Here is a 16,399-nt window from a genome sequence, read left to right as displayed (position 1 = left end):
CGTGCGCGGTGAAAGGCGGCGGGGCGGGGCTCGCGCTCACCCTGGTAACAGCAGCGCTGCGGGGCCGCGCCCTGCCGAGGCCTCTCCCCTGGCCGCCATGCAGGGCGAGGACGCCCGGTACCTCAAGAGGTAACCGGGGAGGCTGACGAGGGTGCGGGGAGGGGGTGGCTGTTTTGGGGCCGAGGCGCGGCAGGTTGTGGTGGGGGTTGGAAGGGGGCTGAGGCGCGGCAGGTTGGGGCGGGGGAGCTGGGCGTGGGGTTGTGAGGGGAGGCAGGTTGTCCTGAGGGGGTGGCGTGGCGTCGGTGGAGTGTGGGGGGGTTGTGGGGTGGGGAAGCACAAGGGTTGTGGGGCTGAGGTGTTTCAGGCTGTGGTGGGGGCTGAGTGGGAGGTTGTGGAGTAAAGGGGCAAGAAGGGGCTGTGGGGAGGTGATGGGGTGTGGGGCTGAAGTGTTGCAGGTTGTAGTGGGGGCTGGCCTGGGGATGGATGCATGGGTGGGGAGATGAGAATGGAGAGCGTTTTGAGAGGGGAAATTATGAGGTGACTGGAGGGACTGGGATTGAGGAGTGACTGGTTTGGGAAGGAGGAAGATAGGTGCGAGGTGTTTGGGTGCGTGGTTTAGGAATAGGTTTGTTTGGGGCAGGCTGAGGGGTGGCTCTCTGGTGTGGTGGCCAGGATGCTTGGATGGAGACTGGGAGGAGGGAGGTTTTGTTAGGTGTGAGTGAAGGTTTTTAGGTGGGTTTGGAATAGGCTATGGGATGGGTGGCATGCTGGTGGTAACTGTTCGGGGGAAGGTGGTAGTTTGGAGGGATGTACTGGTTTGGGGATGGCTGTGGTGGCATTTTACGGTGTACATTTGGGATGAGGCACTGAGGTGACAGCAAGTGGAGAAGAGAATGGATGTCATTAGGAGATGAGTGGGGAGGGTCATGTGGGTATTAGGGGCTTGAATGGGGCAGGTGGTTGCTTTGGGGAATAGGCAGGCCAGGAAGGGGATGTTAGGCAGTAAGGGCGGGTTCTGGGTGCAGCTGGGAGAGATGAGCTGATTTGGAGGAGGAGATAGAGCATGGCAGATTGGGGTGGACAGGTAATGAGGTGGGACAAATGGAATGGTTTGGGAGTTGGGATGGTAAACTGAAGGTGAGAGGATAAGTGTTGTGAGAAATGAGTTGTAGTATGAATCCATGTAAAAGCAGATGGGGAGGAAGGATGGGATGAGAAGGTGAAGAATAAAAGAGTGGATGGGGACTGCTGGAGTGGGTATGAGCTGGTTGTATTGAGCAGTGGGAGGGTAGGCTGTGGTTGGAGGGGAGGGAGCAGAGTATGATTTAAGGCTTAAAGATGATAAGGTGACAGAATGGGTGGCAGATGTAAAGAATAGCTAGGGATGGGTTGTGGAGGGGAAGTGTGGCTAGATGTTAGCAGCACAGGTAAGAAAAGATAGCAGGTGGAGAGATGATCCTGAGAGGTAACCATGGTGTATTAAGTGGTGATCTGTGTTTGATGTTAATGATGTGGTGATGAATGGTGCCTATATCTGTTTGGCAGTCAGACCATTCAGCCTAAAGAATAGTGTCTGAGCAGCCAACTATTGGATCTCCATCAGTTGTTTCAGGGCAAAAGTGCTAGCAATCCCAAAAGATGTCAGACCATTTAGGGGCCTCTGTTAAGATTTGAGGTGTGAACAGTGTCACTTTCTCCTACCATGCAGGTGACTTTATTCATCACATCTTGAATCCTGTGGAGTTCCTGGTCTTTTTTTTTTTTTTAACTTCTTTTCCATCTGATACGGATTTGCAGAATTTGCTGTTTAGGCTGTCTGGGTTATGCTTCCCCCTCATCCCCCATGCTACATATTAAGACACATAATCAGAAACAGTGGGGAAAAAAACCTCTTGATAATCTTTGAACACTAGTTCTGTCATATAAATGTGCTAACAGGTAAAAATCAAATGGCTGCCTGCAATTAAATGAATAGCTGTCACTTTAGAGCAGTGCTTGTTTTTATCCTTGTTTATCCTTTATCCATGTTCTGTTTGTGCCGTCTTATGTGATCTTGGAGGAGTCGTCTTTATTTTGTAGTCATCCCCACAGCAAGCATAGTTTTCTCTCTTTTAGGGAGCACGAACCAAAAAACATCTGTGCTGTTTAACATGACTAGGTTTGTGTGCAAGTCTGGTACTTCTCTGATCCCTATTTCCCTTTGTCATCCTCCATGAGCAGTCCCCCTCCCACCAAGTCTGACTTGCTAGAATTTGTTATTGGATTTTCAGTCTTATCCATGTGCACAATTTGTGCCACTTGTAATTGGGATAGTTTGGTTTTGCTTTTTCCCCCTGAAGGAATTAGTTAATAAAGAGTATTAGCACTCTAGCTTTGGTTATGTGAGCTCAGCTAGCGCAGCTTTTGTCTGTAGAAAAGGCCTTCCTCTTTTAAACCTTTAATAGAGCAGGATTCTTGTTGACAAAGCAGGCAGTGAAGTGAAAGGATGGGCTCATGCGTGTGAGAGCTCCTCAGTGCATTGCTGTTTATACTAGTTATAAGAATGTCTGTATTTTTAAATGTTTTATAAAATGACTAGATGCTTACAAACTCAAGATGGACAGAAAATCAATAAAGTAGATGTTTGTTTAGTGTGGGGGGATTTTTTTCTCAAAGATTTAAATTTTTTTGTGATGCTGGCAATCTGAGTGCAGTGGTTTACAAATGGAAAACATCTTCAGTGTCTGGGCAGTGCATTTAAGTGTAGGTCTTCAAGCAGTTCACAAAGTAAAATATTTTCAGAGGGGGAACTTGAATGTGAATTGATTTGTGACTCTTAGCTTGGAAACAGCTGAAGTAGGGAGGATGGTTATCAGTGTGACAGGGCAGAAAAATCACTGCAGCTCTAAGTTCTTCAGCTTACCCATCTGTCCCTCTTAAGGAAAAAAACTAAATATGGGAAATGCTAAAACTGTTTAAGCAGTCTTAGGCTGAGGATTTGCTGGTCACTAAGCTCATCAGTAGTTTACTGCTGGCAAAAGGAGGAGGTCTCATGCCTTCCTCTTAATCCCTGCTCGTAGATAGAAGTGTTATTTCCTTTCTGTAGCGCGCTTTAATTCTGTATCTGAGCTATTAGTTCAGCTTAGTTCCTGTAAAATGATAGCAAACTCCTTCAGGCCCACTTGTTCTCTAGCCATCCTTTTCTTTATACCTGTAAATTTTACCAAGCTGTCACTTATAAGAGCTTTGTCTGTCAGGAGGAGCATTTGCAGTTGGGATCTCCTGGTAGGTCTAAATATGGGGGAAATATATTTGGGGTGGAGGACTGAGTGCTGGTTTCTTTTGAAATAGATTTGCCATAAGCTTTCTGCCCTGCAAGGCTGGACCTTGTGAGAACAAAGAACAGACTGTAATGAAGCATCTACTTCAAAGTACTATCAAAGGAAAAAAATGATAAGTCTCTTTAAAAAAAAAAAATCTTAAGTGATAAATGGAGTTCTGCTACAATCTCATCAAGCAAGATGTTGCTCTTTAGCAGTGAGCTATATTTGTTTGCCCTGTAGTTTTGCATTCTTGTAAGGCTGGTAGTTGAACTAGATTTCATTTCCCACAGCAGACCTTTCTGTGGGTTTTTTTGGGCAGCTGTATCTCAAGAAAAAGGCATTTTTTGCACTTGTATTCTGCAGAAGGGAAGGCAGCCATCATAGCAGCTGGGTAGATGGAGGCACACATTTCAAATGCTTTCTGAAGAGAGTGGTTACACTGAAGGCTGCTTTGGGATTTGCTCACATTTCCAGCTCTGTGAGTCTGAAGTAGTTTTCCGTGGTCTAATTGACTCAATGCTATAGCTGGCTGCTATCTCACTTATGCTGATACAACTACTGGTGAAGCCACCAATAAGTCTGTTTGTTGATATGATCCATGTAAAAAAAAAAAAAAAAAAAAAAACAAACAACCAAACAAAAAAAAATCCCAACCCCCAAACAGACAAACAAAAACCCCCCACACATGCCAAAAACCAAACCTGCATTAGGGACTTGTTTTTAATCTGCAGTGTTTTAGCAGCCTGGTTTATGGCATGACTGTATGTACTCTATTGGCAGTACCAAGGGAAAAAGGGGCAAGTGTCAGCTTTACTACCAAAGACAGAAATGTGTAACTGTATTCTCTGACTGTGTTTCTGCCATCACTTGAAAACAGAAATGAGGTGTATCTTCATGGCCTTTATTTTAATCCAAGGCCTATCTTCATGGCCCTTGTATCTCTGCATGGAGACGGAGCTGCTGGCACAAAGGAGGAGAGAGCAGGACAGGCCCTTTTGTCAGTGACGTACCCAGAGTGCTTTCCTGGAGAATGCTTTTCCAAAATATCTGTAGCTGTAGTAAAGCAGTTAGACATGCTTGACTTCTATCTGTTGATGGCAGCTGTTGATCTGGCAACAGACACGAGGTGAAGAACAGTAGCAAAGAGATTTGTGCTTCAGGAGAGAATAGTTAAGTTGAAATTCAAATTATTTGCAATTCATTCTTGGTAGATTTTTAACTATAAAAATTTAGTGAAGAGAGTCTTTAACGAAAAATTTCCATTTGTAAATGACCACACTAGATCAATGCCATTAGCAGAAGATTTCTCAATACTGACAATGTAAGAGGGAATCAACTGGGAAATTCACCTTCTCTGTGAAATGCATCTTTTTCCTGATTGTAGTTCCTTAAGAGAGTTGGGAGACTTAAAAATTAAAAATTTATCCTGTTTCTTCCGTACTTTACTTCTGTGACTAAGGCTTGACCAATGGCTTGGTTGTTTCTGTATGGACAAGAATACGCCACTAGCACTAAGCTTTGGTACAGTTTTGTGAAATTAACTATGGTGTGGAAGGAGGCCAGTGCTTGGGTTTAGGGTTTGAACAGAACAGGAGGCAGGTTATTGTTACTGATCTATGTGCTGGTATGTTTTCTGAGCTTATAATTTGATCCATAATTAATTTTATTTTTCTTCATTGCAGGAAGGTAAAAGGTGGCAACATAGATGTGCATCCATCTGAGAAAGCCCTCATTGTCCACTATGAAGTGGAAGCAACGATTCTGGGAGAGCTGGGAGACCCCATGCTGGGGGAGCGCAAGGAATGTCAGAAAATGTAAGGTCATAGCAAGTTCTGATAGTTTTGTCTGTTTTTCATAGAGTCATAAATTCAACAACTCAAAGCACTAACAGCCTGTAAGAATTAACATGTTCTAATCTTTATAAAATTTAGTGCTAGGTTAGCAGAGAGTTTAGAAGCCAGGAAATAACATGTGCCTAGGAAAGTTAACATCTAAAACACATGTTGTAAACTGTTTTTCATCCATGTACTTAAAGGTGTTTTGTAAAGAAAAGTGATTATTCCCATTTTATGTGATGGGAACTTGAGGTAGGGAAAAGTGAAGTGATTGGTTCCTTCTCAAATGGCTGTTAATGTTGGAGCAAGTAATGCTATTGAACCTTTTGGCAGCCTTATGGTCTAGCTGTTGGCTCTCCTGTTGTTTTGATGTCACCCCTGCTAGTGATTGTACTACGGTATCTGCATTTTAGTTTTGCCTGGTATTTTTCTTTTAAGTGCATTAAAACATTCCCCGTTGGAAAAAACCCAAAGAGTTACCATAACTTTAGTTTCCAAGCTGCAAGTTTGGACCTTTCGTAGATTTATCTTATGTCTATACTGAATTATTTTTGAAAATTTGAGTTGAAGTGGCTATCTGTGTGAGTGCATGTAAGAAGAATAATTGAGGAAGAAACAGAGAATCCTTAAATTGTTTCAGATTTTTGAAGATATCAGAAATGTTCGTCTGTTTGCAGATGCAAGTTATGCTGATTCATCTGAAATGTGGTGGAATTGCTTTTTGATCCATCTTATTGATAATGCCCACAGAGATTTCTTCCTGCTCGTTGCTTGTGGCTCTAACTGCAGGTCTGCCAGAGCAGAGAGAGATTCCTGGAAAGAGACACTCCTGGCACTGTAAAAGAACCTTCCTGTGTAGTCAACACCCGTAGCTGTTTCTCATTTTGTATTTTTTAGGTACTCAGTACTCCTTTGCAGTCCTGTGCGCTTTTTTGGGGTATAGTGCAAATAAATTACTGTCTGCTGCGTCTTAGATGGTTATAAGGGATCTGTTCATACAGCTGCATTTAGTGTTGCTGCTTGTCAGCTGATGGACAGTTAAGTTTTGTCAAATCTGTTTGACAGTGAGTTCCCATTTGGAGTTGTAGAGAGACACTGCTTTGACATTACCTTTGTAAGCCATGGCACAGGTGTTTGGGGTATCAGGATCATTTCTACTTCAAGAAATTAATGGTTAATTCATTCATAAATCAACGGACTGAAGATAGAAAAATTTAAAAACTGAAGAGACCTATCTGTGTTGCAGCATTCGGCTAAAGAGTCTTAATGCAAATACAGACATTGCTTCCCTGGCTCGAAAGGTGGTTGAAGAATGCAAGCTCATCCACCCCTCCAAACTTGCAGAAGTTGAACAGCTGTTGTACTATCTGCAGAATCGCAGAGATGCCTCAGCAGGAAAAGGTAAACAATACAGGAGTAAAGTAGCCTGGGACTGGGGTGCTTCAGCACTGAACAACTACTGTGTGAGGTTTTTCTAGCTGAGATCCTAACTTGCTTGATGTATCAGTTCTCAGGAGATAATGAGAGTGGGGAAGATGTATAGTTAAATCACACTTGGAAAAAAATACGATCTTGGAGCAAGATTGGAGGGAATTCTTTTAACAACCAAAGCTTTTTTGTTTTTGGGGTTTTTTTGTTAGTTGAACTTGGTATTGATGCTTCTTACTGGCTGCGATAGGACAGGAGGAAATGGCCTCAAGTTATGTATGCCAGGGGAGGTTTAGATTGGATATTGGGAAAAATTTCTTCACTGAAAGGGTTATCAAAGATTGGAACAGGCTGCCCAGGGAAGCGGTGGTATTGCCATACCTGGAGGTGTTTAAAAGATGGGTAGATGTGGTGCCGAGGGACATGGTTTAGTAGTGGTTTTGGCAGTGTTAGGTTGATGGTTGGACTTGATCTTAAAGATCCCTTCCAACCTAGATGATTCTATTATTAATGTTATTTATATGTGTTGATTGTAACTGCTTGGTGTGTTTTACCCTCTTTTATTCTGTATATATGTGTCTTGGTGTATTGCAGGGAAGCTTTGCCACAGTGTACAAGCAGAATCAAAGCTGCTAAGGTATCTCACTGTGGAAGTGAGTTTTGTCAGTCTGGGCTTGCACAAGATTTATTACCCTTTGTCTCCCCAGCTGACTGGACTGTAACTGATCATTTAGGCTGAAGAGTCAAAAGGCATCTGAGGGTTTATTTTGCTCCCAGTGGGCTGTTCATCTTCAGAAACCTGACATACCTTAGCTGTGTTAGTCTGACAGGTCAGCTGGACACAAAAGGACTTTGACCTCGATTTAACCAGAATGTTTACTATGAGAATACTGGATATGGTTTTTGTCTGTGAGTATGCATAACTTAACTGCAACCATGTCTTTTTCTTTATAGAAAAGAAAGAGAAATCTAGTAAGCCAAAAGATCCACCCCCGTTTGAAGGAATGGAGGTAAATATTCGTGTTTGAAGAGAAATGCAAACCTATTTACTACTTAGGCAGTTATATAAGGCGGGGGGGAGAGGAAGGATTCTGGGGGTTTTTTTGCTTCTTGTTTTTTAAACAAAGAACTTGGTTTGGAAATATTGCACAATGGAATAAAAATCATCTCCATAAAGGGTAAAATACTTGACTTGCATATTTCCCCCTCCAACTATAGCACGCAGCAGGACAGCGAGGTCTGGAACATCGGACAGGATGCAGGGAGTCATGTCTGAACATCTTTTGTTTTTTGTAATTAAATCTTCTCAGATTTCCTGGTGTTCATTGGCAGTGATTCTGGATGTGTTGATTTTTTTTTCCTTGTATTTTTTTTTTCCTAAGATCTTAATCAAAGCTGTGCACTCTTTTGTCTTGCAATTGAGTAATGTCGTGATTGATTGTCTTGAGTTGACATCTCTTTTTCTCTGTGAAACCCCCGCTTATGACTGCTTTCAGATTGATGAAGTTGCCAATATCAATGACATGGATGAGTACATTGAGTTACTGTATGAGGACATTCCTGACAAGGTGCGTGGCTCTGCCCTCATCCTGCAGCTGGCTAGGAATCCTGATAATTTGGAAGAACTGCTTATCAATGGTAATTTTAAAAACCAAGGGTAACTTTTCTTAATGTTGTGCTGTTTATTTGTGGTGCTTTCTTCTCATAGGAAAAGTAGTTCACCTTTTATTTGGTGTTTTCTCTAGTTTACGAGGCTTTGCTTCTCAATACGTAATAAGCTGGCTGTCAAAGCCCAGTTGGATCTTTCTACAAATGGGTGCTTCTTAGACTGTTCTTAGGTGGGCCTAACAGAGAAATCTTCCTGGCCTCAATAGGCTTCAGCTGGCTTTTTTCTGATCCTAGTTATTTTGATGCTAAATCAACTTTAGTTGGCATTGCTGCTGGAGACAGGAGAATGTAGAGCTGTATCCTGAAGATCAGTAAACCTGCTTTGAAAATGGGATTTGTAGGCTGACATAAGTATAGGTGTCCAGTTTCCAAGAGAAATAATAAATTGGATGTGGATGCATCACCAAAGTATTTCACTAGCACACCATACTCTTTTTGTTTATGGATCCATTTTGAAGTCTTATCAGAATGCACAATAGGACATGTTCACACTGCTGTCAGTTTGTGTCTGCATACGTACGTGCTGTGCCACGTGCATTTTGAGAGCTACATCAGTGTGGAATAGTGTGTTTTGTAAATATGTACGCGTACATGTATATACGTTCTCATTTACTGTTGCCCCCTCTCTTCTGGGGGGGGGGGGGCGAAAAAGGGACCTTATACTCTATAAAGGTGTCAGACAAACAAAAGGTAAGGGCAGTCCAAACCAGACCTCCAAAGTAATGGTAGGTTCATGTCTTGTTAACTTAGTCTTTTTTTTCCCTTGCTTCCTTTGTATCTTTTACTCTTCTACTGAGCCGTTATACCCCCACATTCCTTGAGTAACTGATGACTTCAGTGTGTACTCTACCCATCCTGCAATGTCAGCAAGCAAGATTGTTATAAGAATTGGAATGGGAGGGGAATGGCAAGCCATCAAATAATGGCTTGTCCCCATGAGTTGTTGCAAATGTTTCAGTGCTTGAAATTACCAGTTGCTGCCTTTCTCGTTCTGATCACGTAACATAGTGTACGTGAAGAGGGACTGGATAGGGGAAAGTGAATGGAAAACATAAGTGATTTGGAGAGGAAAATTAAGCTGAAGTATGACAAGAAGAAATATAATACAAAGTTGCTACAGGGGTGAAAATAAATACAAAGAAGGGGATGAAAATGGATAGTTGTCAAGGTAAAATTTAAAGGGGATTTGGAGGCGAACGTGGTGATGTTCTAGGTAGGGGCCACAGTGTAATGTGGAACATACAGCTGGCAGAGGCCAGGAGATCTTAAGGTTGGTGGTAGTTTTAAGATGACCTTAGTGTTTGGTTGCAGTTTTCTTGTGTGTTGGCCCTTCTTAGGGTTTGTGATTGGATGACCATCTCCAAACAGAACTTGTGAGCAGTGTTATATGTTAAAGTGAGATACCTCTGAAAATCTTCCATGAGAAAATTGATAGATGTAGAATAAGGTGTATTCAAATCCTGAGTCTCAAAAGACGAGGGAAGTGAAATGCTGATGCTTATCTAAATCTTGTTTCGCTTCAGAAACTGCCCTGGGTGCATTGGCTAGAGTGCTGAGGGAAGACTGGAAGCAAAGTGTGGAACTTGCTACCAATATAATTTATGTTTTCTTCTGCTTTTCTAGGTGAGTGCAAAGTCCTTGTGTATAAGGGATATAAGAACTTCTCTCTGCTTAATGGCTTTTTATTTGTTTTCTGCACTGCATTACAAAACCTCACTGAAACAGGGAAAAAAAATAGTGGAGACGGGAACGCATTTATTATAAATGACAAAATTGAGGCACAAAAAGAACCCCCATGGTGAGGTAGTGTGTAGTAGAGCTGAGAATAAACTAGTAAAGATTCTGACCCATAGCTTATAGGCTGAGCTGACAACTTCTATTTCCCTCAACATTCCTACAGGGAAGAAATGGTATTCAAAATGGAAGTGAGTGCTTGCTCTTACTTAGATATGCCGGAGATTCAGCATACCCTACTTAGAAATAATTTGAACAGAATTTGCATTGTAACTTGATTTTAGACTTCTATTATGTTTCTCATGAGTAGTGGGTCCTGTAAAGCACTTAGAATATGAAAAGTGGGGCTGATTAAAAAACATTTTCCTTTACGCATGAAAATTGGAATGTGTTTTTATTTTGACTTGGAACAACACACTGTTGCTTGTCCTTTTACAATTTTGAAAAAAAATTATTCATGTTTTCAGGAATTGTTTTTGTTTTGAAATAATTTTCCAATAGAGAAGTGTTATAATGGGGCACAGAATAAATACCTTTTTTTTAATACTTCATGTGGTGCAGTGTTGGGACATTGCTACCATAGAAGTCAAAACAGATTTGAGGTTTGCATTTATTATTTTCCTCACGGGTGTGTTTGTTTTTTTTCTTCAATGTAGTTTTTCTCAATTTCATGGAATAATCACACACTACAAAATTGGAGCTCTCTGTATGAATATTATAGACCATGAACTGAAGAGACATGAGCTTTGGCAGGAAGAACTTGCTAAAAAGAAGAAAGCTGATATCCTTTTCATATGCTGGGGCAGCTTGATGACTTCTGACTTGTCTTGATAGCTGTTGTTGAGTTACACGAGGTGAGCATACAGGAACTTGTGTGAAAGCAGCAGAATTTACTAGAAAGTGCAAAATATAATTGCAGATATTAAGAAAATCAAGAGTGAGAAGTTTGGGCTGCTGAAAAGATTAAGCTGAAGTTACTAAAACAACACAAGAAAAAAAGGTTTTATCAGCAGTATGTTTTAGGAACATTTTTGCTCTCTGTTGCTGAGGTGGTGTCTTTCTACTGGCTATTCCATAGTTTTCTTGCTTTTTACTAGTGATTGAATACAACTTTGAGGACAGTAGTCATCTAGACTGTATAACTTTTATCTGAACTCCTTAACTTCTGCAATTTACTTGATGAAGATCCTGAAAACCAAACACTGAAAAAGGACTATGAGAAAACTTATAAGAAATATCAAGGCCTGGTTGTCAAGCAGGAACAGCTACTCAGAGGTACCAAATCAAAATAGCAAATTATTTCCTTGTTGGTGAACATGGGTAGAGGGTTCTATTGGATGCTTGTTACAACCAGGATATGTTAGACATATTGAATGTGTGGATGAATATGGAAGAGCATTGCCAAAGGATAGGGAGGAGATGAGCACCTTAGAAATTGTTAGCATGCTGTCAAACAATCTGATTATGTGATTTGTCAGTCTTAGAGGAAAAATAACAAAAGTGGTCCACTTAACTGCTCTTTTGCTCATGATGTTGTTTGGGAGGAGTTGGGTTTCTTGTTGTTTTTTTTAACTTTGGCTAGCAGCCTGTATCTGACTCAAGTTGAATAGCTTTCACTCTATCTCAGTTTTTGTACAAAAATATGTTTAATGTTAGATTGAAATGATCTGAGTGGCATAGCTTTCCTGGTAGGGCATTTTAATGGTTCCCACTGGAATTGAAAGAAAAAAAAACATACAGTGATCATAATTATTTTTTTCAAGCTGTTATTAGAATTAATGCTTTCTAAACAGGAATAAAAAGCATTCATAGTCAGTTTCCTTCAAAATGCATTGGGAAGGGAGTGGAATGCTTCTGAAAGCTTTGTCTTAAGCACTTAATGTGTATATAGAGACTTGTTTAGTTCTATTGTCTTTGATCTGTTGGTATGATTTGTATTGGACTTTGTTAGTTGCACTTTACCTGCTTCTAAATCTTGCTGAGGATACTCGCACTGAGCTGAAGATGAGAAACAAGAACATTGTCCATATGTTAGTGAAAGCACTGGACCGTGATAATTTTGAGCTGCTTATCCTCGTTGTATCTTTCTTGAAGAAACTCAGCATTTTTATGGAGAACAAAAATGATATGGTAAGGCTCATAGCACTTTACTGCAATATTGGAAAGGTATGGACTTTGAAAACTTTGTGTGGTTGGAGGGAAGAGGGAGACACTCTGTCCCCACCCTAAATATCTGTAGCACTTTTGTTACTAGTAAAATGAGCAAAAGGGAAGTAGTACAACATCCTGCCATAATGTACTGCAAACATTTTTGAAGAAATGTAATCCGAGACAGTGAAGCTACCTCAAAATATGATACATGAAATCCCAAATTTTGAAGTCAGCACCCAAGTCTTGTCATACCCCCTCTTCTGGAGATGCTCATGACCCTTCCCCCAAACTAGGTTATTTTGAGAGCATGTGTGTTGTCTCCGCCATGTATTGTCTTGGAAAGTGAGGTAGTTATTCTTTTGCAGTTTGTTAGACTAGTTTACTTATTTCCTAGGTCAGCTTGGTCTCCAAAGGCACCTCACAACTGTTCCTTCATGTTGCCAGTAGCTCCTAAGAACTGGAGGCAGTGTTATTCTTCATAAGCTTTTCTTAGGTGAAGTCTCAAACTTCTGAAATTGTAGTGGGTTTTTTGTGTGACTTTAACCTCTAGCCAAGTATCTCCTTTATTAATTCCCCATGGCTTTTAGTAGATACATGTCTTCACTTTTGTGCTTTTATGCCAGTTGGTTAAATGAAGATGATAAATTTTCCTTATCCAAGGGGTAATCTGAGATTAATGTTACATTTAAATTGTGAGAGGAAAAGATCTGTGTGAATGCAATAGAAAATTAATTGCATCTTTGTTACTGGAACTGTCATTCACATGCATACGCACTGAACACTGCAGATGAGTTACCTCCCTTATTTATATATGGGTATCCTATTTCTTAACACAAGTCAGACAGCAAGCATGCGTTTTTGGGGAATGTAGACTGTTTATCAGGTGATTGGTCATTGATTTAGTTTATACTTGTGTAGTGCCCTGAAGGACTTTATTAGGAAAATAAGGATTATCTCTCCAGCCCACTGATTTGCTGGCATACTTGCCGCATTCCATTTGATTTAGTGGAAAGACAAATGAAACAAATTGTTGAATTTATTGCAGCGTGTTTTCAACAGTTTTGAAAAGACTTTTGAAAAGGTTTGTATGTTTCAGGTCATCTGTCTGTTTGAGCATTCCTTACTGATAATAAAGATGATACTTTTTTTCTCCACGGTATTATTAAGGAAAGCTACCAAGAAAGAAGAAGGTGTTCTAATGTTTGTATCAGGCAATAACACAAAAATGTCAAAGGCAGAATGAACCAAGATTAGTTGTGCAATGTCTGATTCTAAGTAAAACGGAATAATCCACATATATTTATAGCACATTCTTTCCTTTGGTATCCAAAGTGACAAATTCAAAGCAGTGAAGTAGGAGTTCTTGCTATCTGATTGTTTTTGATCAAAGGTGTCCAGTCAGTTGTTTGATTATTGCACTATGTCATGTGGGGAGTGCTGTAGTTTCTTTTCTTTGTATTTATTCTGTGTGTATTTATAACTGGAAGGCTAGTTACATACATGCAAAAGTTTTAAGAATGCAAAGTAATTTTATGTGCCGCCTCCTGGCCAAAGAAGGTTCTGGGAAACAAAAAATGAATGCATTTAAAAGATTATGTCAATAAAAGCAGAGAAATGTTGCTTAAAAGTTGATAAAAACTTTCTGAAGTCTTGCCAGTCAATGCTCAGATGTCTTTTCTGGCTGGTAAAGCGAACATGATCTCAGGAACTGATACCACTTCTCAGTTCCTGGATTCCACTTCTTAATTTGAAAGTGATACGTGTTTCAAGATTACTTTCATGCTTTTATTAAATTAACGTACAGGACAGCATGCTGCTTCTAAGAGCACATGCAAAGTTCTGTCTAGGGGTTCATTTGAAATTCATAATGAAAGGTCTCAAATTCTTTTTGGATGCCAATTTTCTGCCTTTTTTTGGTTGGGTATCTCTTTGACTCTGATGTCAGTTGCGCCAGGGTTGCTTGTGTTTTAAGTTTAAATGAGTTCCCCGCCCCCTAATCTAGTCTTACAAGTGATGACTTGACCACATTCTTGCAGTATTCCAACTGTGAGGAATATTTCCAAGACATCTGAACTGTTCAGCTCAAAAACTTTTTTAATCAACATTACCCAGTAACCCGATCTAGAAGAATTCAACCACACAGACATAAGCAAAGCTGTTTCAGATGAAAATGCACTGACAGTTGCTATTATGGGTACAAATTGGATATGTATTTGCATACATGTGCATGTGAATATATAACACACTGAGAGGGGTTTTATATTGAAGACAAAGCTAAGTTTGGATGAATTATGGATTTTCTTTTTCTTGATATACAGGTTGAAATGGATATTGTTGAAAAACTTGTGAAAATGGTACCCTGTGAACATGAAGACCTGCTGAACATCACTCTTCGACTCTTACTGAACCTTTCCTTTGACACAGGCCTGAGAAATAAAATGGTACAAGTTGGTCTGCTTCCCAAACTCACTGCACTTCTAGGTATGTTTTCTTTTGTTCTAACATGAACATTTCAGCAGGGACAGTGAAGCTGTTTGCATCATGACATAGTGTGCTTAAAAGTTGCTACATCACTCTTCTCTATGCCAAAGAACTTCCTCACTACTCCCAACTTTTTGTCATTCAAATCATCTTTTCAGATGCAGGTTTAAATGGAAGTTTAAACTAACATAGTTCCCAGTAGATTTATTCCTGTGTTCTCGTAAACTGTTGAATGAGTCTTCTGGTCTTTAAAAATGACCTTGACAGCTACCTGAAAACCATGTCAGCTGACACATGGGTGATGTTTGTAATTTTGGGGGAGCACCTAGGAAATATAGCTAGCAACTTCAGAGCTTAGCTGATGGAGATACCAACTATCTCTCTTTTTTTTTTTTTTTTTTTAAATGAAGCTTGATATATGTGCTGCCTCTTATCACCTTAATGGTGCAGATAGATCAGAAATTTGTCAGCTTCAATTCTAGGCAGACTGATTTTTAGATTTTCAGCTTGACAGTCTGTAACTTGTGTTAAGATCACGCAGATACTTCAGATAGAAGTGAAACTTTTTGTTGTCCATAGGGGAAAGCCATGGAGACAATAAGGAGTTTGGAAAAAGCAGAAGATGTCTGATTTGGTCATTGTGTGCTGGAGTTCTGAGGAGGAAGTTTTTGTTGCTTCTTGTGTACTCTTTTGTTGATACTATTTAGAGGCCGCTTAAATGTTTAGCAGGATTTGGCCATAGGAATTGCTGAGTGCTCATTCTTAAGTGAGGGATGAAGATCTTGTATTATGGAGCCCTAAATGTGTGAAACACTGATGCAAGACATTGTTAAAGCTTTCTGAGATTATGTTGGGTTTGGGATTTACTAAACCCAGTGCAGCTGGTGTATCCAGATGTGACTGGAACAAGTGGAATGCAACAGTGACTCGATGAGCTTTCTCCCCTAGCTTTGTATAGTCTCTTAGGATTGTTTGCCTTCTCAATCTTGCATTCAACTTCAACATGGCCTTATTGCTGTTTAGTATACAAGTTAATACCATGAAAATTTACACTGCTTTGGAAGCAGGTATTAATCCTGTTGGTGATTAATATAACAGCTACCTGATATATCCTGAAATGCCTCAGATCTTTTTATGCTTTCTGCCCCACAGCCATGTTTGCACTTGATATCCTCCTCTGGGCTGAGCTAGGAAGAAGAAAAATGGCATTTGGAATCCCTCTTCTTTATACTTTTTTTTCCTCAAGACAATGTTATTTGGCAGTAAAGTAAACTGATAAGTGGAAGCTGGTCAGGAAATATATAGTTCTCTCATTTGAGAGAGGATCTGACCAGGTAGTCTGGTTCAGCTTGGATTGTAAGCTTTTTGGAGCAGGAACTTGTCTCTTTGTTTGCACAGCAGCTAGTACTGTGGTCTAAGGCTAGGGCTTCTGAGTGCTTGTCACCCCAAGCAGTGGTACAACACAAATCACTGAGAAGTCCCTGCTCCCAGAAATTCCTAATTTAATGTTAGAGTCAGACTAGACTCATCAGTTAAATACCTGCTTTCCAGTGTCTGTATCTACTGAGAGGAGAATTTCTTTTCATATGACATTCTCTTGGACTTGTAAATAGGCCTGTATGGAAGGCCGTTTGGCTCAGAAGAACCGGCTGCTTAAATTGCAGTCTGTTCCTGAAGTGGCTGTTAGGGTAATCTGCAGCAAGTTCTACTAGTACTTCCAGAAGCTCCATTGTCTGTCTGGCTGTACGGGCAGTTCCTCTTTCCTTGGCTTGGAAGTGTTCAACACCCACCCCCCACCTT

The 16,399-nt window shown here is 40.5% G+C and overlaps 1 protein-coding gene across 3 annotated transcripts in view; it reads left to right on the top strand.

Annotated features, from left to right (window-relative positions):
- The window catches only part of KIFAP3 (kinesin associated protein 3), a 72,122-nt gene continuing 55,723 nt past the window's right edge, over positions 1-16,399 (top strand). For all 3 annotated transcript variants that reach the window (XM_054212984.1, XM_054212983.1, XM_054212982.1), the window contains exons 1-10: positions 1-129; positions 4,985-5,116; positions 6,384-6,538; positions 7,520-7,575; positions 8,062-8,203; positions 9,757-9,856; positions 10,624-10,748; positions 11,144-11,242; positions 11,919-12,097; positions 14,437-14,599. In XM_054212984.1, the coding sequence (XP_054068959.1) occupies positions 98-129; positions 4,985-5,116; positions 6,384-6,538; positions 7,520-7,575; positions 8,062-8,203; positions 9,757-9,856; positions 10,624-10,748; positions 11,144-11,242; positions 11,919-12,097; positions 14,437-14,599 (1,183 nt within the window). In that variant the 5' untranslated portion in view covers positions 1-97. The remainder of the gene's footprint in view (positions 130-4,984; positions 5,117-6,383; positions 6,539-7,519; positions 7,576-8,061; positions 8,204-9,756; positions 9,857-10,623; positions 10,749-11,143; positions 11,243-11,918; positions 12,098-14,436; positions 14,600-16,399) is intronic.

This window comes from Rissa tridactyla, chromosome 8, assembly GCF_028500815.1.
Source record: "Rissa tridactyla isolate bRisTri1 chromosome 8, bRisTri1.patW.cur.20221130, whole genome shotgun sequence".
Lineage (NCBI taxonomy): Eukaryota > Metazoa > Chordata > Aves > Charadriiformes > Laridae > Rissa > Rissa tridactyla.
The sequence above is the reverse complement of the archived record's forward strand: the minus strand, read 5'-3'. Positions and strand labels throughout refer to the sequence as shown.